Source organism: Fusarium keratoplasticum, chromosome 4, assembly GCF_025433545.1.
Source record: "Fusarium keratoplasticum isolate Fu6.1 chromosome 4, whole genome shotgun sequence".
Lineage (NCBI taxonomy): Eukaryota > Fungi > Ascomycota > Sordariomycetes > Hypocreales > Nectriaceae > Fusarium > Fusarium keratoplasticum.
Window position 1 is genome coordinate 3,890,223 of NC_070532.1, and position 21,019 is coordinate 3,911,241.

At 54.9% G+C, this 21,019-nt stretch overlaps 7 protein-coding genes across 7 annotated transcripts; 4 read left to right on the plus strand and 3 right to left on the minus strand.

Annotated features, from left to right (window-relative positions):
- Positions 1-622: 622 nt before the first annotated feature.
- On the plus strand, positions 623-2,577 carry NCS57_00624200 (5-aminolevulinate synthase; the record flags this gene model as incomplete). The annotated part of the gene is made up of 2 exons (XM_053056135.1): positions 623-965; positions 1,046-2,577. 2 exons carry the CDS (start codon positions 623-625, stop codon positions 2,575-2,577), a joined length of 1,875 nt encoding a protein of 624 aa, XP_052915090.1.
- A 665-nt stretch (positions 2,578-3,242) lies between these two features.
- NCS57_00624300 (Zn(2)-C6 fungal-type domain-containing protein) lies at positions 3,243-5,279 on the plus strand (the record flags this gene model as incomplete). Its single annotated transcript, XM_053056136.1, has 5 exons — positions 3,243-3,355; positions 3,454-4,047; positions 4,097-4,264; positions 4,312-4,589; positions 4,639-5,279. 5 exons carry the CDS (start codon positions 3,243-3,245, stop codon positions 5,277-5,279), a joined length of 1,794 nt encoding a protein of 597 aa, XP_052915091.1.
- Positions 5,280-5,502: 223 nt separating this feature from the next.
- On the minus strand, positions 5,503-7,223 carry NCS57_00624400 (uncharacterized protein; the record flags this gene model as incomplete). The annotated part of the gene is made up of 5 exons (XM_053056137.1): positions 5,503-6,067; positions 6,120-6,331; positions 6,379-6,697; positions 6,749-6,884; positions 6,938-7,223. 5 exons carry the CDS (start codon positions 7,221-7,223, stop codon positions 5,503-5,505), a joined length of 1,518 nt encoding a protein of 505 aa, XP_052915092.1.
- A 443-nt stretch (positions 7,224-7,666) lies between these two features.
- Positions 7,667-9,241, minus strand: NCS57_00624500 (Pyr-redox-2 domain-containing protein; the record flags this gene model as incomplete). Its single annotated transcript, XM_053056138.1, has 2 exons — positions 7,667-9,024; positions 9,145-9,241. 2 exons carry the CDS (start codon positions 9,239-9,241, stop codon positions 7,667-7,669), a joined length of 1,455 nt encoding a protein of 484 aa, XP_052915093.1.
- A 953-nt stretch (positions 9,242-10,194) lies between these two features.
- Positions 10,195-15,720, minus strand: NCS57_00624600 (U3 small nucleolar RNA-associated protein 10; the record flags this gene model as incomplete). Its single annotated transcript, XM_053056139.1, has 3 exons — positions 10,195-11,100; positions 11,151-15,291; positions 15,344-15,720. 3 exons carry the CDS (start codon positions 15,718-15,720, stop codon positions 10,195-10,197), a joined length of 5,424 nt encoding a protein of 1,807 aa, XP_052915094.1.
- Positions 15,721-16,630: 910 nt separating this feature from the next.
- On the plus strand, positions 16,631-17,572 carry NCS57_00624700 (SGNH-hydro domain-containing protein; the record flags this gene model as incomplete). The annotated part of the gene is made up of 4 exons (XM_053056140.1): positions 16,631-16,636; positions 16,688-16,784; positions 16,840-16,964; positions 17,012-17,572. 4 exons carry the CDS (start codon positions 16,631-16,633, stop codon positions 17,570-17,572), a joined length of 789 nt encoding a protein of 262 aa, XP_052915095.1.
- Positions 17,573-19,067: 1,495 nt separating this feature from the next.
- NCS57_00624800 (uncharacterized protein) lies at positions 19,068-20,971 on the plus strand (the record flags this gene model as incomplete). Its single annotated transcript, XM_053056141.1, has 2 exons — positions 19,068-19,260; positions 19,317-20,971. The coding sequence occupies 2 exons, from the start codon at positions 19,068-19,070 to the stop codon at positions 20,969-20,971; spliced, it is 1,848 nt and encodes a 615-aa protein (XP_052915096.1).
- Between the last annotated feature and the right edge of the window lie 48 nt (positions 20,972-21,019).

Genomic DNA, 21,019 nt, shown 5'->3' on the forward strand with positions numbered 1-21,019 from the left:
TTGAGAGAAGGGTATTTGAACTATGTCATTGCCTGATTGATAACATTGATGAGTGATGCTTCACGTGCAAGGTACAATCTACAACTTACCCGACGCCTTGGCCACTCGGCGTCCCCTTCGGCTGAGCTGAAAGGTGAGCGGGCAAGCGACATGCCGGTGGGGAAGGAGGCATCGGCAACCGGCAGACGAGAAAGTCACCGGTGACTTTCCTGAATGGGGCAAGAAGCGCGGAGTTGCTTGGAGAGGGAAGGAAGCGAAAGACGGAACCGAAACGGACGGATTCTATGGGTCAGAGACGCCCTTTCCGAACCGCCGACTGTCTCTGAATCTTGCTCAGCACTTCCTTTTCCTCAACCTTTTTTTCCCTCCCTCTCCCTCTCTTTTTCTCTTCTTCCATCCAACCAACTCAACCCTCTCCACATTGTCAAGAGAGAGCAATTGCTTCGCTTTTGTCTCGCTTGTTCATTGCGACCGAGTGTAGCCCCTCGTCGCTATTTTCCGCTGGCATTTTTGCCCCTCCACACACCCTCAACTTCGACCGTTGCCCCTCCGGTTCGCTCTACTCACCGAAGCCTTCTCCGTCTCGACTTGAATCAACGAGCATAGTCGGATTCTCGCAATCATGGACGCCGTCCTTCGCCAGTCCAAGGCCATGTGCCCCTTCTTGAAGACGGCCTCGCCTGCCACCCTGCGCGCCCTGTCCACCTCGACCCGTCCCCAGGCCGCCCTCCCCTCGACGGCTGCCGCCTCTCCCTGCGGCGGCACCATGTCCAAGCTTCAGCTGCTCGGTCAGCGGTGCCCCGTCATGGGCAAGGCCATGGCTGTCCAGACGGCCAAGCACCGCGCTGCTGCCTCGGTTCGAGCCTTCTCTGGTCACTCCAAGACCGGCAAGGCCAAGATTCACACCAGCCGTAACCAGGAGGCCCGCGCCGTCGACCGCCCGCTCTTCGAGGGTCGCGACAATGGTATGTTCTCGACGCCACTAATATTGGCATCATCACATGTTGCCCGGTCTCAATTGATCTTCAGCTGACACTGAATGCAGCCCCCATTCCTCCTGGAACCAACCCGAACCGAAAGGCTACCTCGGCCTCTCCCGTCGCTGCTGCCGCCGCCGCTGGCTTCCACTCTCCTGGTAAATTCGACTACGAAGGCTTCTACAATGCCGAGCTCGACAAGAAGCACAAGGACAAGTCGTATCGCTACTTCAACAACATCAACCGTTTGGCCAAGGAATTCCCCCGCGCGCATATGTCTGACAAGGAGGATCGAGTAACTGTCTGGTGCGCAAACGATTACCTGGGCATGGGTCGAAACACTCATGTCTTGAACAAGATGCATGAAACCCTCGAGGAGTATGGCGCTGGTGCTGGTGGAACCCGAAACATCTCCGGTCACAATAGGCACGCTGTCGAGCTCGAGGGTACACTGGCCAAGTTGCACGCTAAGGATGCAGCTCTTGTGTTCAGCTCATGCTATGTGGCCAACGATGCGACTCTGGCAACACTGGGTAGCAAGATGCCCGATTGTGTGATTCTGTCGGATAGCCTGAACCATGCCTCCATGATCCAGGGCATCCGACACTCTGGAACCAAGAAGATTGTGTTCAAGCACAACGACATCCAGGACCTCGAGGCAAAGCTTGCGTCTCTGCCGCTGCACGTACCCAAGATCATCGCCTTTGAGTCGGTGTACAGCATGTGCGGCTCCATTGGTCCAATTGAGGAGATTTGCGACCTTGCTGAAAAGTACGGTGCCATCACCTTTCTCGATGAAGTCCATGCTGTCGGCATGTACGGTCCTCACGGTGCTGGTGTTGCTGAGCACCTGGACTGGGAGGCGCATGTCAAGGGTGCCCCTCGGGGAACTATCATGGACCGCATTGACATCATTACTGGCACTCTGGGCAAGGCGTATGGCTGCGTTGGTGGATACATTGCCGGCAGCTCCAAGCTCGTTGACATGATTCGCTCTCTGGCTCCTGGCTTCATCTTCACCACTTCGCTGCCTCCTGCGACCATGGCTGGCGCCAAGACGTCGATTGAGTATCAGATGGAGTATGATGGTGACCGACGACTCCAGCAGCTGCACACTCGGGCTGTCAAGGAGGCGATGAACGCCCGAGACATCCCCGTAATTCCTAACCCCTCCCACATCATCCCCATCCTTGTTGGAAACGCGGAGACTGCCAAGGCGGCTTCCGACATGCTTCTCAACGACTACCGAATCTATGTGCAGTCGATCAACTACCCCACTGTCCCTGTCGGTCAGGAGCGTCTCCGAATCACTCCCACCCCTGGACACACCAAGGAGTACCGAGATCAGCTCGTCCAGGCTGTTGACGAGATCTGGACTCGGCTCAACATTAAGCGAACTTCTGATTGGGCGGCCGAGGGCGGCTTCATCGGTGTCGGCGAGGAGGGCAACGTTCAGGAGCCCCTCTGGACCGACAAGCAGCTCAACGTGGAGCAGGCGACCGAGGAGATCAAGGCCACTGGCAATGCGGCCAATGGCATCACCGAGGCGCTCCTTGAGCTCGAGTCGAGGCAGACTTCCGAGGCTGCCACGGCTGCTTAAATGCCGTCCAAGTGCCAAGGGATAAATGTCCCTGCACATGCTGCGACTGGTGAATGAGTCGCAGCAGCAATCAAGTTCCTTTCTACTACAACCATTTGAGAGATATCTATTACAATCTATACCAGCTCTGACTGGATGGATCTGAGAATTGAATACTTTTTTACCCATGCCGCATAATGTGGCGCATATGGGAAACCAACACATATTCTTGACCCTCTTGTCTCGTGTGCCTGCATGCTTGATTTTGTCTCTTGTTGACCCTCTTGACCCTTCTGACCTCTTGTGGTGTTTGCTTTTATAGATGTCTGTGTCTGTATCCGTGCTGTTAGTGATTGCCAGGGTCTGTTTGCTCCGTTCCTCCGTCCCTCCGTTGTGGTTGTGGCGATTGGACGCGGAAAAACGTTTCACCGAATACTAGCGGAGGCATGACTCGGAGGCCAGGCCGGAGGATCGGCGCAATTTTGGGTCTCCGTGTCCGTTCCCAAGGACCAGGACCCTTGCATTTCGGACGGCTTCAGCAAGTCAAACGGCGTCCGAGGCGGCCGTTGGAGCAGTCGAGCACATGAGCCCTTGTCGAGGTCGAGAATGCCTCCGACTCTCCTGCTCCGTTTCCTTTCCAAACCACTTTTTTGCCGTCATAGCGACAGGATAATAGGCATGACAAGATGAGTCCCGGTATTGTCCCATCCAAGAACAAGGGCCCCAAGGCCTGCACGACATGCGCCAAGGCGAAGGCCAGATGCGTCCCGGGCCCTGAAGGGAGCCTCAAGTGCGACAGGTGAGCCTAGATGATTGGCCTGGCTGGTCTGGCCGTCAAGGTTTGTTGTGTGTAAGTTGGAACTGGCCGCTGACGAGAGACGTATTGCCAACCCCCAGGTGTCATCGGCTGGACAAGACATGTATGTCCCAGACTCCGGCTCCGCCCCGGCCCCGGAAGAGCCCCAAGTTGTCAAAGATTGCCGCTCTGGAGAAGCGTCTGGAGGAGCTGTCGTCCCATGTACGGCACGACTCCTCGAGCAGGTCCCCCACACCGTCCCCCGAGGCAGAGACAGAGCCAGCGTCGGAGCTCTGCAGCAAGACCGACAGCTGGGACTTTAACCACATTTTCCCACTGAAGCAGAGTGCTGATAGTCAAACACCCCATCCCCCGGCGTCAGAGCCAGGCAAGCGGCGCCCATGGGACTCATGGTGGCCTACGCCACACGAGGCCGAGCTGCTGCTGGCAAACTATAGGAACATCCATGCGTGTCTGTTCCCCTTTGTGAGGGTGCCGGAGCATCTCACGGCGCTCGAGGTGCGAGAGAACCGGCCGTTCATGTGGAAGGCCATCATGATGGTGGGGTGCTTCCTCGATGGGGCAAGACAGGTCAAGCTGGGTGAGGAGCTGTTGGCCGAGATTGGCCGGGCGGCGGTTGTGGATGGGCTGAAGAGCCTGGATCTGCTGCATGGGCTGCAGATGTTGGTAGCATGGTGGGTTTCCTCAGGCATTCCGAGTTGAGCAGGACTGACCTTGGCGCAGGTTTCACTATGCACTCAAGGGCTCGCAGGTTACGAACCTGCTCTTCCTTGCCCGGTCCATGTGCGTCAACTTGACTTTCAAGGAGGATGCCAGTTTGCAAGGGGAAGCCATGGAGCGGAATCTCGACCATATGAGAGCATATGCCGGGACATATTATCTCAACACTTTGTAAGTACCCCTGCTATTTTGAGGATAATTGCTGACCCCTCTTGCAGGGTGTTTACGGCAAACAAGAGACCGGATGTTCTCATGAACACTAGTTCCCTAGAGACATGCTGCAAGGCGCTTGAGGCAAACATGCAGTATCCGTCTGACGAGTATTTAGTAAAGCTGGTGAGAATTCAGCAGCTAGCTCAGTCCATCTCTCTCACCATGACTGTCGAAAATATCGGTCAACATGCTATGAAGCTACCTTTAACAATGGTGGTGCGCTCATTCCAGGATCAACTTGATCAGTACAGGAATTCTCTTGGTCCACGCTTTTCCGGCAATGGTGAGTAACCCGTCATTAACTTAATACCAGACGCTAACATGTGTGCTAGATAATCTCAAGTCGCATATTCATGTGGCCGAGGTCCTCCTTTACGAGATTGCCCTCTCGGATCAACACTCTACAGCCTCATACATGCCCTTGACCGACCGACTCCAGCTCCTCTGGGGCTGTCTCAGGTCGCTCAAGTCCTTCTTCGATCTCCGCTTCTCGCATCGTGAGCTGGAAAGGCCGCGGTTCCTGTGCATGAGCGCGTCCGACTTTGTCTACACCATCATCACGGGCATTAAGCTCATGACGCTGCAACTGCCTGGATGGAACCTCGCCAGCATTCACAACGAGCTCGACATGACCGAGGTGATGGACCAGCAGGTTCGCGATCTGGTGGTCATCGTCGCGCGGCGCAAGCAGGGCAACATCCTAGGCACGGCGACGCCCTCAGGTGTTCCGGCGCCGCAGCCCCCTGAGGATCCGTTCGAGAGGCTTTTGCGGCAACTCAAGACGCTGAGGGACCTAGTCAAGGTGGAGCTGAAGCGGCTTGTAGCCGGGACTGCGAACCCTCAGGTCGTCGAGTTTAGCCAAGATATTTTGATGGGTGATTTCAGCAGCGATTTCTGGCAGGGATCCACGCAGGGGTTTAATGTTTGGAATATCGTCGGGGATCCAGGCGTGTTGGATGAGTCTATGCAATGAGACGATGTGATAGTATAAAGAATGGATGAGCTGAGCCGGCTCTGGCGTTGGAATATCTAGTTATGAGACCACTTGGGCGGGCGTTGATGAAGGAGGCGTGGACTATTCAGGGGTTCAGGGGGTTATCTGGTACATGTCGAATGGGTGGTTCTTTTGGAGATAATCAAGTGTATTTTATTGTTTATATATGCGAAGCTTAATACTTTTTGATCCCTCAGTTGAACTACGCCTCGATGTCCGCAGCCTCAACAGCCTTGACCTTGGCCATGGTCAACCATCTAAGATCACCGTTGCCAGTGGCCTTTCGAATGGCATACAGCTCGTCCAAGAAGGCGGGAACAAACGTACCCGGCCCGCGAACCTCGCTTCTCTCGGCAGCGAACTCGGCCGCAAGTCCGAACATGACGGTGCCAGCTACAGCAGCCAGTAGCGGGTCGGCTCCGTATGCGGCAACCATGGCGCTCACAGTGGTGCCAAGAGTACATCCCGTGCCCGTAACCTCACCGAGATAAGGGTGTCCGTTGCTAATAGCCAGCGTGCGGGATCCATCGCTGACAAGGTCGACGGCGCCTGTCAGAAGAACCACGTTGCGGCGCTTTTTCGCGATGGAACGCACGAGCGAGGCTTTCTGGGCGAGGGTCAAGGATGAGGTAGAGTCTACACCACGCTGGGTGATTGTAGCTCCCGCCACGGTCTGGATCTCGCCCTCGTTGCCCTTGATGACGGTGAAATGGCCCGCGTCGAGGAGGGACTTGACGGCATTACGGCGAACAGATGTTGCGCCGGCGCTGAGAGCGTGAGCAAACTGAATTTGATATAGAACAAAAGGAGGCAGCTTACCCAACTGGGTCCAGAACAATAGGACGTCCGGCATCGTTGTAGGCCTTGATGGCCTGGATATAGTTCTTGAGGCCGTCAGGGGTTACGGTGCCCATGTTGACGACGAGGGCGCCGCCAAGCTTGGCCAGGTCGGCCGCTTCTTCTGCGTAGTTTGCCATGATGGGGGAGGCACCGACGCAGAGAGCTACGTTGGCGGCAAAGTTCTGGACGACCTGTAACTTGTTAGTTTTGAACACGGCTGTGTCGAGGTGAGATGTACCAGGTTGGTCATGTTGTGCGTCAGGGGAGTGCTATTAGCTACGGCGCCGACGACTTCAGGGATCTTGGCGGTGATGACCTGGCTGAGGAGATGACGAGAGGCAGCGGCCGGATCGGGGGCGGCGATGATGGCGCTCACGACTGCAACGCCGTCGAGGGCCTTGGTCGGCGAGCGGGCAGCCGTGAGCACAGAGCCGGCGTTGGAGCCGTTGACGCCGCCGATACAAACAGTAGGTACGGCGCCGTGACCGGCAGCCGCGAGGGCGGAGAGGATCTCGCGAACGCCAGAGGGGCCGATGATGGACTTTGTGTCCTTCTTGCTGGAATAGGGGGTTAGTTGGTGGTTGGTGAGGTGATGTTTTGGTTCTTACGTCTGGGTTGAATAGACGGTTCCAAGACCAAGATAATCGGCGCCAGCTTTACACGCCTTGAGAGCTTCTTCTACAGAGCTTGCAGTAACACCGATGATCTTGTCAGGTCCCAAGAGGTTCCTGGCCTCCTCAAAGGCTAAATCATTAAAGTCAGCTTTTCTCATCTCACACAGGCTCATCTCAACATACCCATATCATCCTGTCCAATATGAACACCCTCACACCCAACCTCGACAGCAACATCAACACGATCATTAATGAGCAAGGGAACGCTGTACCGCTGTGACACGGCGTGCAGCTTCTTGGCCGTCTCGACAGCCACGGCACGCTCGCTGTGCTTGTCGCGGTACTGCAGGACGGTGACGCCGCCCCTCAGCGCTGCCTCGACGACCTTCTCGAGGTCCCCGTCGCCGAGGATGGCGGGGGTCGAGTCGGTGACGAGGTAGAGGCCGTAGTTGATGGATGGTTTGGCCATGGTTGGTGAGTGAGTCAGTTTGGGGCTGTTGGCGGGGTTAGCATGGATCTTGAGACTGATAAGATTGGATGCAAGTGAATATGACTTTTTTAGGCAAATACCTGTAAAACGTATGTTATTTGATCTTTGATCAAGATCTTGAGGTAGTTGAAGGGATCAAGTGTTTATCAAAGGTGGAGTGAGTTGAGTTGAGCCAAGTTGAGCGACTAAAATGTCAGTGGGTGAGTAATTATGACATGGGGCCATGATCGCGGCATTGGCAGTGGAGGCCATAGACTCAACAACAGCACAGTTAATAATCATACATTCTATCCTTTATGAGTCTATATCTTTCAAAAAGACACTTTTTTATCCTTTGTTCCAATCTATCCCTGTCGATGCTATGCCACAAAAACAACCCAAAGTTCCTATCATACAGTTTATCCCTCCTACAATTCATCACCTTAAAACCTCGAGATATCCCGTCCAAAGATCCAAGTAATCAACCAGTAAAACGGAATCATGATCTTGTTCTTCAGACTCATGCTCTTGGTCAGATACGCAGTCCGCCAGAGGATCCACGCAGCTCTGCCCTTGAGCTCGTCGGCGCCCTTCTGGTGGATGGCTCTCCATCCGCCGAGGTAAGCCATAGTTCCCCAGTTGCGAAAGTGGAACGGCGCCGTGGGAGCTCCCTGAGATGAAGTGCCCGCGTTGAAGCGCTTACCGAGGTACGTGGCCTGCTGGCTGGCTACTTGGGCTGTTGCTGGGAACGATCGGCCTTGGACTACGGCGCAGTCGCCGATGGCGTAGACGTCTGGGAGGGACTTTGTGATGGTGTTTCCGTTGTTGTCTTGGGATTCGACTTGCACGCGGAGATGCTCGTCCACCTTGATACCGCCCGTCTTGCTGTCCTTGGCGATCTTGCCTGCGCCCTTGACCTCCTGGCCGACCAGTCTCCCTACCAGGGGATTCTGCATGAGACCAGTACTCCAGACGACAACACCAGCTGCCACCTCCTCTGGCTCTTCCTTAATCTTCATGAGTAGCACGTCGTCGTCCTGTCGAATGCGCTGAAGGTGATGCTCCGTCTTGACACGGATACCCCTGCGGCTAAACATGTTTGTCGCATATGCCGCCAAGTTGCGATCAAACATGGGCAGGACCTTGGGCGCAATGTCGTAGATGGTGATGGCCACATGCTCCATCAACTCTGGATACATCTTTGCCAAATCCTCATGAATAAGGTCGTGCAACTCTGCTGCAAACTCAATACCCGTAGGACCTCCACCCACGACGGCAAAGTGTAGCAGACGCTTCCTCTGAACATCGCTGGCACTTGGCAGAGCCGCCTGCTCAAACTTTTGCAGAACCTTGAGACGTACAGTTCTGGCGTCTGTAGCATCTCTTAGGAAGCAAGCGTGCTCTTTGACACCTTCGACGCCAAATGTCTGACTGTAACACCCAACAGCCACAACGAGCTTGTCATACGGCACCTGGAACTCGAGACCCTTGAGCAGATCCTTCCCCGTACGGGCCGTGACACCATCACGCTGGTTAGCCTCAACAGTGATGGTCTTTGCCGCAAAGTCAATGTCTGACGCCCACGCCTGGTGGAACTCTGTCAGTCCCAACTTGCGGCATGGCTCGACGGCAGCTCTAAACTCGAGCGTGCCAACGGCCGTGGAGGCGATGAGGGGAGTGAAAACAAAGTGGGAACGAGGAGAGATGAGGATCCGTGAGGCTTTTGAGGGGTTGATTGTCCGGGCGAGGGCGTAACCGGCCCATCCGGATCCGAGCACCACGATGCGTTCCTTGGAGTCGGCTGAAGTGAGACATGTTAGTGATGTTTTCGAATTGGAGATTTTAGACATGGACAAAGAAAATCCTCGAAAGAATCAAGAAATATGTCCTCGGAGTATATCAAATATCAAGCTGAACTCACCATCTTGTGTTATCGTGCCTGCCAGTCTCTTGGAGATGACTCTATTCCCAGTTCCTCCCACCCTCACCAAAGCACGACTCGGCGGAAAACCAACCATTGCGTAACGACTCTCAAGTGAAACCCTCAAAGGCGTAAAGAAACAGAAACGAAATAAAACCACCGAGAGAAGAAAAAAATCTGAAGGATCGAGTGTCGCCTTCCGTAGATAAGTGGTCGATGAGTGCGCGCTCGTGCCCGTGTAAGTGGATTAGCCCAGCCAGTGGATTAGGTAGGCCTTAGCGAAAGATTAGGATCCGGTTTCGGAAACAACGTTGAGATGAAGAAGATGTCGATAATGCCTCAATTGCTCAATGGATTTGCAATTGGTTTGTTGAGACTGCTTTTGTTTGTGACTCTTTTTTCTCCAGGCCGTGTCTAAGCGGGCTCCCTGTTGAATATTATATCAACCCTTCGTCACTTGCCTCTGGCGTCTCCGAATGCAGCTCTAGCTTCACCTCGGCCAGGTACAGCTGAACCGCCCGGCACATGCAGGGTACCTCTTCAAGGCTGGCGTCCCCTGCTAGCTCTCCTGTACCTGGTCAACCTCGTGACGTAGGTAGTGACCTCGTTCTCTAGGTGAGCCCGCCGCCACGATAATTCACCGGAGCTGTCCGAGTCCGCTCACCGTGTAAGAGCCTCCCCACGAGCCTCTCCGCGTGCCCGTTGAATCGCATCTTCAGAGTCCCCGGCTGTCCGATAAACACGCCGTGACCCCGAACACGCCGAGTGAGACACTGAGAGTCTCTTCCTAGTGACTCACTAGCTGACAGGCTCTCCTCTGTCCCGGTCTATCCCTGTCTTTACCACATGTCAGCGCCCGCCTTATCTCAAAGCATCTTGATAATGTCAAAATATCTTCTCTTTTTACATAGAAAAATGAAACTTCTAGTTAGTTGCTTGTAGCGCCTCTACGTCATAGCCTGTCTATTTCCAAGCTTTTGTGTCAACAACTCCAGTCCCTCCCTTCAATTCCTCCCTTGGTCCGTCCCATCTCATTCTCATCTTATCTCCCTACTGCAACATGGCGTCCAGACTCTCGCCCAACACTCCCTCAATCTTGACAATCCATCGGTGCGTCTCCCGTTCAACCACCTCGTCGTCATCCTCCTGCAGCTCGCTGATCCGAGGCAGCATCTCGTGCAGCATCGACAGCCACTCCTCTCCCAGCCTGTCTGTCAGTGCCTGCTCGCACTTGACAGCCGCCAGTCGCACTGCAGCAGATTCAGATCGAAGGTGCTTCAGAAGTGCCGAGTTGAGCTCCTTCTGGTGAGCTTGTGAATCTGCCGCCGAGGCCAACTCCACCGTTGTCGGGATCAAGTCCTCTGTCACATCAACTGACCCGGCATGTGAGAACTGCTCCATCAACACCGGCCCAACGGCACTGAAGTGTGCCGGTGCCTGCCAGAAGTCATCCTGATCGTGCTCGAAGCAGTTTGCCAACGTCTGCAGCACCCTCGTCCACAGCTGTCGCTCCTCAGGCTTGCTGAGGTCCACCGTCTGCAGAACCTTGACTGCATCCTCCACGATGTACGTCGCGTAGTTGGTGACAATCGACTTGAGGTTTCCAAAGAAGACCTGCAGGAACCCGTATACGCTGTACTGTCGTAGTGAACGGCCGGCCCGGTCACTCTTGGGCAGGCCAGAGCTTGACCACTCAATCAATTGCACAAACACTGGCCGGAACGCCGCGTCGTTGAGCTTGTAGATCATCTTGAGTCCCTTGTCATTTGTGCTCGCGTCCAGAGCGCTGAGCTTCAAGAGGCTCTGCTCGCCCACCTCGCCCTTGGCATGTTCTTGTCGTCGAAGGTCGAAGGCCTTCATCAGAATGCCTGACAGGAGCGTGGCATTCTTGCTGATGCCAGACTTGGGGTGCTTGTCAATGGCCAAGCCCAGAACATCGAGATATTCCGCCACAGCCTGCATATGTTAGCTAGTCTCATGCAGCAACTTGAAATGTGACAACTTACAGAAAATCCAGAGCTCCTGGCGCTCTCCCAGTTTCGGTCCAAAGCCGAGAATATCTCCTTCGCCTCGAGCTGCTTAGCCAGGAAGTGGAGACAATCAACGCGACTTTCTCTTGTCTCGTCCTCAAGATCAACCTCGGCTGACTTGTTGGATACCTCCAGGATGCGGTCGATGTAGGTCGAGAGCATGTAAGGAAGATGTTCGGCAAGAGAGCTGATGAATCCGTAGCTTGCCACGTGAAGCTCCTCATCCCGAGCGTCTTCCGCCAGGCTGTCGTTGAGGTAGGCAACGGCCTGAGGAATCGCGCTTGGTAGCACTGGCACGATGGCATCCTGTAGCACATCCACGAGCGATGTCAGGCACAGGAGAGCCATAACACGCAGACGTTCTTCAGACTGACCGAGGCAGTGCTCGCCAGCAATCGTAGTCGCTGCCGCCACCACTGCCTCGATATCCTTCTTGCCATACTTCTCGGCGATCTTGTCCACACATGTGACGGCAGTGTGCTTGTATCGCATGTCGTTGGACTCCCTGATTCCAGCTGTGAGCTGGGGCAGGAAGGCCAACAAAACAGATCTTGATGCCGGGTCTGTGTTGCTCTCCTGCTCGACTCGGACCTCGAGCGCCCGGAGAACCTTTTGTCGTAGTCCCATGTCTGGTCGGTCGAGCAAGTTCTCAACCGCCTTGATGAACTCACCGATAGACAGCAAGTTGAGGTGGTTTGAGAGAGCCTGTCCGCACCGGTTATGGAGAGTCTTAGTCGTCTTAACAGTATCTGCAAGAACGAGGATGTTCTCGAGCAGAGTAGCGTACAATTCCCTCAGTCGTGAAGCATCCATATCGTCCTTCTCCATCAAGCCACCAATCTGAGCCCTGAGCTTCTTGTTGGCCAAGAAGCTAGGGAAGGCTGACAGCTGACGGAGAGCAATCTCCTCAAGATCCTTCTTGTCCTTGTCCCTGTCATCGGTAATGCCGAGAAGGACAAACGAGATTCCGGGCTTGGGCTTGAACAGATCAGCGATGAGATCGAGCAGCTTGACAAGCGTTTCCAGCTGTGTCTGAATGCTGAAGTGGTTCAGCAGCTCAATCACGAATTGCAACAGGGCATCGCTGGGGCCATATCGATCAACCAGCATGCTGACAAGGGCGTGAAGGAAGTCTTGGGGTCCAAGGGTCTCAACCAGAGCAACAAAGAGACCGTGTCTCCGGTGGGCCGGGATGTGCTCGTAAGCAGTGGTGAAGCTCACGAGAATATCCGAGGCACCAGCAACAGGGCTCTTCTGTCCCTGGCGCAGAGACTCGATCAATGGAGGAATAACCTCCTTGATAGTCTGGGCCACAACATGGGCAGAGTAGTCGTCGCTCTGACGAAGGACAGAAGTACCCATGAAGGTGAAGATGGGCATGACACTGTGAAGCACCAGGTTTGGCGCAGTCGTAGCAAGGCTGGCGATCAAGAGGAGAGCAGCGTTCTGCACAACAGGGCTGGATGACTTCTGAATGCAGTTGACAAGCAAATCGCCATAACCGCCGGAGCTGTCAATCTTGAGCTTCTTGTTGGCCTTGTACGTTGGCATCATGGCAAGAAGGCTCCGGAGGATGAGGTTCTGCAGGTAGCCAAGCTCAGAGCCCACCACCGTTCTAAAGTGCTGGAGCTCAGACAGGGCTGTAAAGAGGCCGTCAAGAAGCTCGGGGTGCTCAACCGGGTTCGAGTTCTCAACCAATTGCAGAACAAAGGTGACCTTTCGCAGAGCTTGGCTCAGCTCAGGGGTGACCTGGGTGATGAGGCCACGGTCACCTCCAGAGGAGCTAGTCCTGCGACGCTTGTTTGGTGGGGGTTCCGTGATCATCTTGGTACCAGTTTGGATCGAGTCGAGGAAGTAGGTGAGGATATCGGTGGTCAGGCGCACACTTCGCAGCATGTCCGAAGCCTCTGCGGGGACAACCGACTTGGAGTCACTGGCAGCAGTCGATTCCTGCGAGATCTCCAGCAGTTGCTCAGCCGCAATGAACTTGATTTCAGGCTTCATTGAGGACCACATCTTCTTGATTCGGGCAAAGATGGCACGGATGAGATCAGCCTTCTCCCTCTGCTCCGGTTCCCTCAGGAACTCCAGGAAGAACTCGAGTCCGGCAGTATCGTTGGGAACAACAACATCAACAAACCGAGTATCCATATCCGACTTGTCCAAGCGCTCCGAAATGCAAAGCTGGGCCGCTTCATCTTCGCTCAAACCGGCCCACCACTGCAGAGCAGGAAGCAGGAGCTGCGTTCTTGTCGTTGTGCTAACTCCGCGGACTTCGTTGACAGTCTTCAACAGCCTATTCTTGACAAGAATCAGGGGAGTGTTGACGATATGGGAGGCGAGGAACTCGAGAAGGGCCAGTCTTCCGGGTTGAGACAGGTGGTCCTTCTTGTCGAGAGCAGCATTAGGCTTGGACTGGTATTTGCCTTGCTCAATCGCCGTCTTAAGAACAGCAGAAATATGTTCAGGGTCCATAACACACTCCTCAACAGTTGGCAGAATCTGCAAGTGGAGGACCTTGGCGACAACATCGGAAGTCAGTGAATTTGTGCCCTTGGATTTTCCATACAGAGTCTCAGCACCCCAGATAGTGAGTCCCTTGGAAGGAACCGGTGGGACGTATAGACTGGTGAGAACGGTGATTAAGTCGGCAGCGGCCTGGCGAACTCGTTTCGAAGGATCGCTCAGCGCAGAAATGCAGTAAGGGAGAAGAGCCTGGAGGTCAGTCTTGTCAGAGTCGCCAACCTTGAGCCTCCTCTTGACCATTTCGAGCGCCGCAACTCTAGCCAGGGCAGGATACGGCCCACACCAAATACGGATGAAAAAGCTAAAGTAGGTGCAGTCCTTGAAAGCTGATTGACGGTGGAGCTTGGGGTTTTGCTCGAATTCGGAGAGCAGACCGGAGTTTTGAGAGCTCTCGGAGACGATGGAGAAGAAGGCGTGGCTAAACTCGTCAAAGATCTCCGAGGGTTGAGGCTGGAGGCAAGGTGAGAGGGACTCGGATCGATCAGAGAGCTCCTTGAGAAGCAGGCCCAGGTCTTGAGGCGCCTTCTTCTCCTCCGTACCGTCGTTCATATCCTGGTCATCCTTGGCGGCTTCGGGGAGTCTTCTGGAACGGAACGAAAGATCAAGCTTCATCTCCAATTCCTCGATATCGAACTTGACTTCCTCGAGGACAGACTGAATGGTATCGCCAGACTTGCCGGTGCTCTGGGACAGGGTGATCAAAGCCGAACCCAATTCCCGTCGGAGTGCGCCATCCTCGTCGTTGTCGTCGTTGAGCCGATGCGCGGTCAGGATCAGAGACTTGAAGATGACGGAAACTTGCTTATCCTTCAGGATCGGGCTGCTCAGGATCGTGATAATAGTCGCCAATCCTCGAGCATCGCCCTTCTTGGTAAGTCTTTCGATCAGAGCGAGGCAAAGACCGTTGGCCAGCTTGTCAACTCGGCGCTCCTGTCCAATCTCAACAAGGAGCTTGCCAATGTCGGCAACCTTCATTAGTGCCTTGGTGGTCTTGCTGCTCATCTGCTTCGCGGATCGGTACTGCGCCAGGATGGCCAGGCAGACCAGACCAGGGCGTACCGTGTCGTTGGTCCAACCGTAGACTGTCTGGTCCATGAACGCGGTCACAGCTCCATCCTCAAGATTTCCCTTGGACACAAACACGGCAATCGCCATGTACGAGGCAATTTGAACACTGGGAACCTTCTTCATAACCAATGATTCCGCAAAGATGGGGCCGAGGCGATGAAGCAGAGCTTGGTCGTTCTCGCTCTGGACCGCGGCCCGGCCTGACCTCGTCTTGTCCAGGATGCCACTGATGGCCTCAGTCATGATACCCGCCCAGAAAGAAACCAGGGCAGGATAGTTGTATTGCATGCGGCATGACTCGAGGGTGTACTCAGAGATGAGGGTCAAGAAGGCAGGGTGCTGGATAGCCTGGCGAACCAAAACAGATCGGGGCGGCGAGGTAACGGATCGAATGTAAGGGTCGAGGAAGCGAAAGTCGTGTGGGATCTTGTTGGGAAGAATCGATAGAAGGGTCGCGAAGGCCGGGATCGAGTGGTAGGGGAGAAATGCGAGAAGCAGAGCTTGGGTGTTTTCCTCATGGATTCTGTCAAAGCTTAGCCTTTTATCCCATCTCCGTCAAGGATGAAATTTCGTACCTAAATCTTCGGATGAGCCATTCAATAGACTTGATAGCAGGCATTAGCCTAAGGCGACTGCCTGCGAGGCGCAGAAAGGCCCCGACTCGTCGGTCTAGCTCCTCATTCTCAGAGGCTGTAAGCTGAGTACGGTCTTGGTTCTGACTCTCCTCGCTAAAGATTGTAGCCTGGAAAGGCGCAAATCTCGCATCGAGCTGGCAAAGTTCCTCGAAGCCCTGGAAGCAGGTGGTGTAGAGAGTCTGGTAGTTCTGGGTTGCGGCGACTCGAGGTTCCCAGATCAGCGATTTGGAATGCGCAGCCTTTTGCGCCTTGACGTTGAGAGTCGACTTTGAGTTGGCGGCCACCTGCGCCAATTGAGCAGCGAGAGAGGTGGCCATGATGACGGGGGCTACACCTCAGGCTCGGGCAGGGGAGGAGAATGGTCGATGTGAAGGTCGTCCTTGAAGGTAGCGGGAGTGAGGCCTACGCCGAAATTTTTTGGCACGGGGAAAAAGATGGCCTGGAGATTTTGTTATCGATAAGAGGAACTCTCCATAGCAGGCTGCAGCTGGTAGGTTCATGTGGGTGTGTCTACCCCACCATTTGACCCACCATCCATGGAATCCTGGCTCGATCTGTTCAGCTTCTGTCATGACATAACTCGAATTATGATGGTTGGGATTGGAGTTTCTTTTTGTTTTCTCTTTTTGGATTAGCTGATCTCTTGATAGTTTGAATTGTGTTCACTTCCATGCTGTAGCTTGCCTCTGTTCGTTTCGAGCATTAATATTCGAACACTTGGTCTTCTAACGTTGTCTATCGTACCTAAGGGACACGGCGATGAAGGGCGCCATTCGATACCTACACCAGCAAGCAGGTCTATTAAGTCTGTTACTCCAAAAAGCCAATCGCCTCATATTCGTCTTTAAACTGCATTCCCCTGCTCTGCCGGCTTCTCTTTGTAGAAGCAAACACTCGACGGCCCACTTCTACCTCTCGCGCCGGCTATCACGATGCTTCATTGGTTCGCAACCCCCACAACGGCGCAAGTAGGTACATGCGAAACGGTGGGACGCAGCCTGTGATGGCTAAAACACGACGAATACCGACTTACTTATTAGGCTGTTGAGTCCCCGAGTAAATAAGTTGGTTGCTGAGTTTACCCGCTAGAGTGGCGTGCTGTCTCTGAAAGCTTAGGTACTTATCTACTGGAGAGAAACCCGACCAACTCCAAGTCAAGTCAACCTTGTCAGATATATTCCCCGCAGCGCCTCAACCTACTTCACCAGACACCGCGTTGTGTACAACATGGCTGTAAGACATCTTAGATCCTAGCAAACATTTCCTTTATTAACAATTCTTTAGTCTACACTTCCCCAAGTCGTCCTCTTCGGAGACTCCCTATTCCAGCACGCCATCCAGCTCCTAGATGGCTACTCTTTCCAGGCCGCTCTACAGTCTGGTGAGTGCTTCAACTCGACGAACATTGTGAGAAAAGACCACTAATAAATGCCCAGAATTCATTCGACGCCTGGACGTTGTCAACCGAGGCTTCTCTGGCTTCAACACTGACCATGCTCTGAAGCACCTCCCGGACATCTTCCCCGAGCGCACGGCCTCATCGCCCAAGCTGGACTATCTCGTGAGCTGCCATCACCTCACATAGCCCACTCTACTGACCGCAGCCAGGTTATCCTGTTTGGTGCCAATGATGCCGTCATGGAGACCTCTGTCACTAACCAGCACGTCCCCCTGGAGCGCTACAAGGAGAACCTCACCAAGATCATCAACCACCCACGCATCACCGCCCACAAGCCCCAGATCATCCTGGTGACGCCTCCTCCGTTGGATGAGATCAAGTCGACTCCTCGATCTCTTGGAAACGGCCACAAGGCGGCTCTCCGCCACTTTGCCGTCAGCGCCTCCTATTCCGAGGTGGTCCGCCAAGTCGCAAAGGAGAACCCAGGGGTTGCCCTAGTCGATCTGTGGCAGGTGTTCATGGACAAGGCCGCTGAGATGGCATCGCCCGGAGACTACACACCCGGCGGTCCCCTGCTGGGCTCGCCCGAGAACGGCAAGCAGGGTGGCCTGGATGTTCTCCTCCCCGACGGGCTTCACATGGGCGGTCAGGGTTACCAGATCTTTTACGACGCTCTGCTGCCTCACATTGGCAAGGAGTGGAAGGGACTCGGGGAGGAGGATCGGACAGGATGGGTGATTCCTGACTGGCGCGACCTGTGCGGACTCTAGTCCGCCAAGCCGGCTTGAGCGAGCAAGGGTAGACATGTCTGGATAGATAGATAGATAGAGGGAGCCTTAGACGTTATAGAGTCTGTTAGAGATTATAGCTGCCACTCTTTCTTTGTTCTTTATTGAATTTCCAAGCCCTACTCTAGCTTGAACGTCTCGGTCATTCACATCACCCCTTCACTCATCCCGTCCACCAGTCCTTGTCTCTTGGTTTCACCCCGCCTTCATGCCGATAGCCCCCTCAATTCGTGGCGGGTCAAGAGATGGATACCTGCGTATCAATGGCATTCAATTTCTTTCAATTCTGGGTGGCGGGTGGCCGGCATGCCTCTTATCTCCGGTCAGAGATCAAGACATTGCATTCTGCAGCGAGGATTATCGTGATGAGCCATGGATGCGTGCTACGTATGACAACATACGCCCTCGTAGTGACCCCAGTCAACCTGAGGTTGGACGGCTCGCGACGGCTTGTCCTCAAAGCCCCCCGGGCCCTGACACGCCCTGGACACAGCCTGGATTTAGTGGATTAGCGGACTCCAACACGCCACAGGCGCTAGAGGAACCGCCACGTTAGCGCGCGGCCCCGACCTCTACCCACTCCATCCAAGTGAGGTCGCTTCATCCCTCGAGACCAACCTCGAAACGTTATTCTCGACTCGATATTGCCCGATCCTTTTCGCCCTCCCTCAACGTCGACGCTGTTTCACGGCCTTTTCCTGCGCCCGAGAGAGACTCTGAAGAACGCATAGTATTTGTATCTACGCTCTCGCTACCTTATACATCCTTCACGCACCTTCGTCGCCCATTTCCGCTCCCCACCTTCTTTGCGACGCCGCGATTTGTCCACACACTCGACGACAACCCCTATCGTCCACATCCATATCGATCCGTACCAGCGACTGCGTGTTTAACTCGACTCACCCGTAACCCATCGAGTGCGAGATATAAATCCCTAGTCTAGTGACCAAAACCTCAACTCGGCCGAGTTTCTACTTGATTCCGCAACCTGCCTACGCCGTTTCACGATTCAAAGTCGCATATCTCCGACTGGACGTCGCTCTTCCAACGACTCAGCCCCTCCGACACAGTATCGACTCACTGATCTGCCGCCATACTCCAAATCTACCCATTAAACCGCCGGGCGATATCATACATCGTCCCCTCCGTCGTCGGGGACCTTGTGGTCTGTTCCAGGCGATGCGGCGGGGAGGGAGGACCTCGTGAACTACCATTCGCCTGGGGATCGAGGTCGGAAGAGCCAACCGCTGCTCTTGTTTGGAACACGAGCGCTCGTTCTAGTCGAGGTTCCATGGTGTAGAGCTCAACTTCTTCATTCCTTCGCATCGTTTGCCATTGCTGGCCTTTCCTTCGCTCCGTCTTTTCGTCACTCAGCCTCGCTCTCCCAACAGCCGTGTGTGCTGCCTGCTCTCCTCGACCGAACGGCCAGTTCTGCCAAGCTTGATCCAGCGTCGTATCACCTGAGACGGTTTCGGGGATGGATCCAAGGTTCCCTGTCACTCGCGAAGATCTGTACAGCCTACAGATGGAAGTGAAGCAAGTACAGTACACCCAAAGCAGCCATGCCGAACGACTCTTGCGATTGGAAAAGCGACAGGCGGATGATGCCGCGCTGAAGTCGGTCTGGAATTCTCCCTTTCCCGGCGTCCTCAGCGGCACTCCTCAAACAGGTGGGTTCCCTCGTCCGTCCATCACGGCATCGCCTCGGCGCTGACACTACGTCCAGGTCCTGTCACAATCCCTCACAATGACATGTTTGATGATTTGGATGAGCAAGGAGAGCAGCTCCTGGGATCACTTCATCTTGGCCCAGCAGAGGAGGAGCCGGTCCGACGAGGCGCTGCTTCTCGAGCCAATAGTGTTCGCTTCGATGAAAGCGCCTTGCACGGTTCCAACTGGGCAGGCCCGAGCAACCGTCATTCAGGCGAGTTTGTGCCCATCCGCCCTGGCAGCGGCCTCATGATGGAACGCTCGCTATCCCACAAGTCGGATGGGAGGCACAGCTCTGCCGGGCACTCGGTGCACTCTCACCACTCTGTTGCTTCTGGCCGAGCTAGCAGTTTGGGTCTTGACAACAATTTTGCGGTTGGCGACGACGACGACGATTCTTTCGATATTCCTGGTCCTCCTCCTGCTTTCTTCATCCTTGGGACGGTTCCCTCGATCGTGCGCTGCTGGCTGACGCCCAACTTTGGACATTCCACCTTGCTTTATGCCGACGTCTGCAGTGGATCGCAGAAATCCGTTGTTGAATACTCGCTTCTTAGGGAGCTGGACCTGGTGGATGAAATTCAACGTGATGTTGACGGGGCTTATCGGGTGAGACTGAACGTCTACTTTGCTGAAGCCGTCGTCACGCATCATGGCAGTCGCTCTAGCAGTCCTAGAGGCCCAGTCCCTTCCATCACCGTCTTCTTTGACGTTTCTGGCATAACTGAGCAGCCACTGCAAACCTCGGATCGGAAGACTATTCGCATCTACTTGGGTAGTGATGCGCTGCGGGCTCACTCGGCGGACATCCTCTTCTCACAGAACACCATGACGCTCTATGGCGATGAGCGAGAGCGGCTGCAGGTGCCCTTTGTGCGCCCCGAGGATGATGCCGTGTTTCGGAATATCTGCACCACCAATGTGATTCCCGAGAAGCCCAAATTGAATGCCAATGCTGCCCCTTTCGTCTCGGGCGACATGGGACAGGTCAGTCAGGAGAGCATTCCCGATATGGACCCCATCCCCCACCAAGACGACGAGTCCCGGAGCGAGATGTCCCCGATGGCTACCGAGGCGGTTCCCAGCAAACGCCCAAGCTCCCACGGCAGCCTGTCTGATGTTAGCAGGGAGAATGAGAGGCCGAGAAGGGACACCAACGGCGACGAGGCTCCAGTCAAAGGAGGGCACAGTAGAGCGGTGTCGACCGATTCCCGACGAGACACATCCTCGGGCATCTGGGGATCCTGGCGCCAAGGAACGGGTAACGGAGCCGATGGCGTACAGCGAGATGGTCCATTGAGCGGATACCAACCGGCAGGCCGGGGCCGCAACATGAAGGTCCTGAAACCTCAGAAATCGGGCTCGACATCTGCGCGTACAGGTGCTTCGTATGAGCCGCCGCCTCCGTCCAAAGGGGCCGGAGAGGGTCGGCGCAAGAGCCAAGCCAGCATCGGAGAGAACGGCGCTAGCCCCGTCAACCGATGGGATGTGAAGCGTGTCGGTAGCATCGGCGGTGACTCGAGGCCTCAGACGCAGCCACAGCCTCTTACGCCTCGCGAGGCGCGCAACGCCAATACGTTGCCCAGATCAGCCAACCCGGTCGGAGTCGCATCGGCGTTTTCATGGATGACACCAACGTCGAAGCCCAAGACGACAGCAGGATCTGATTGAGGAGCGATGGGATCATAAACCTCATTTCGACGGCATCCCTTTTTCCTT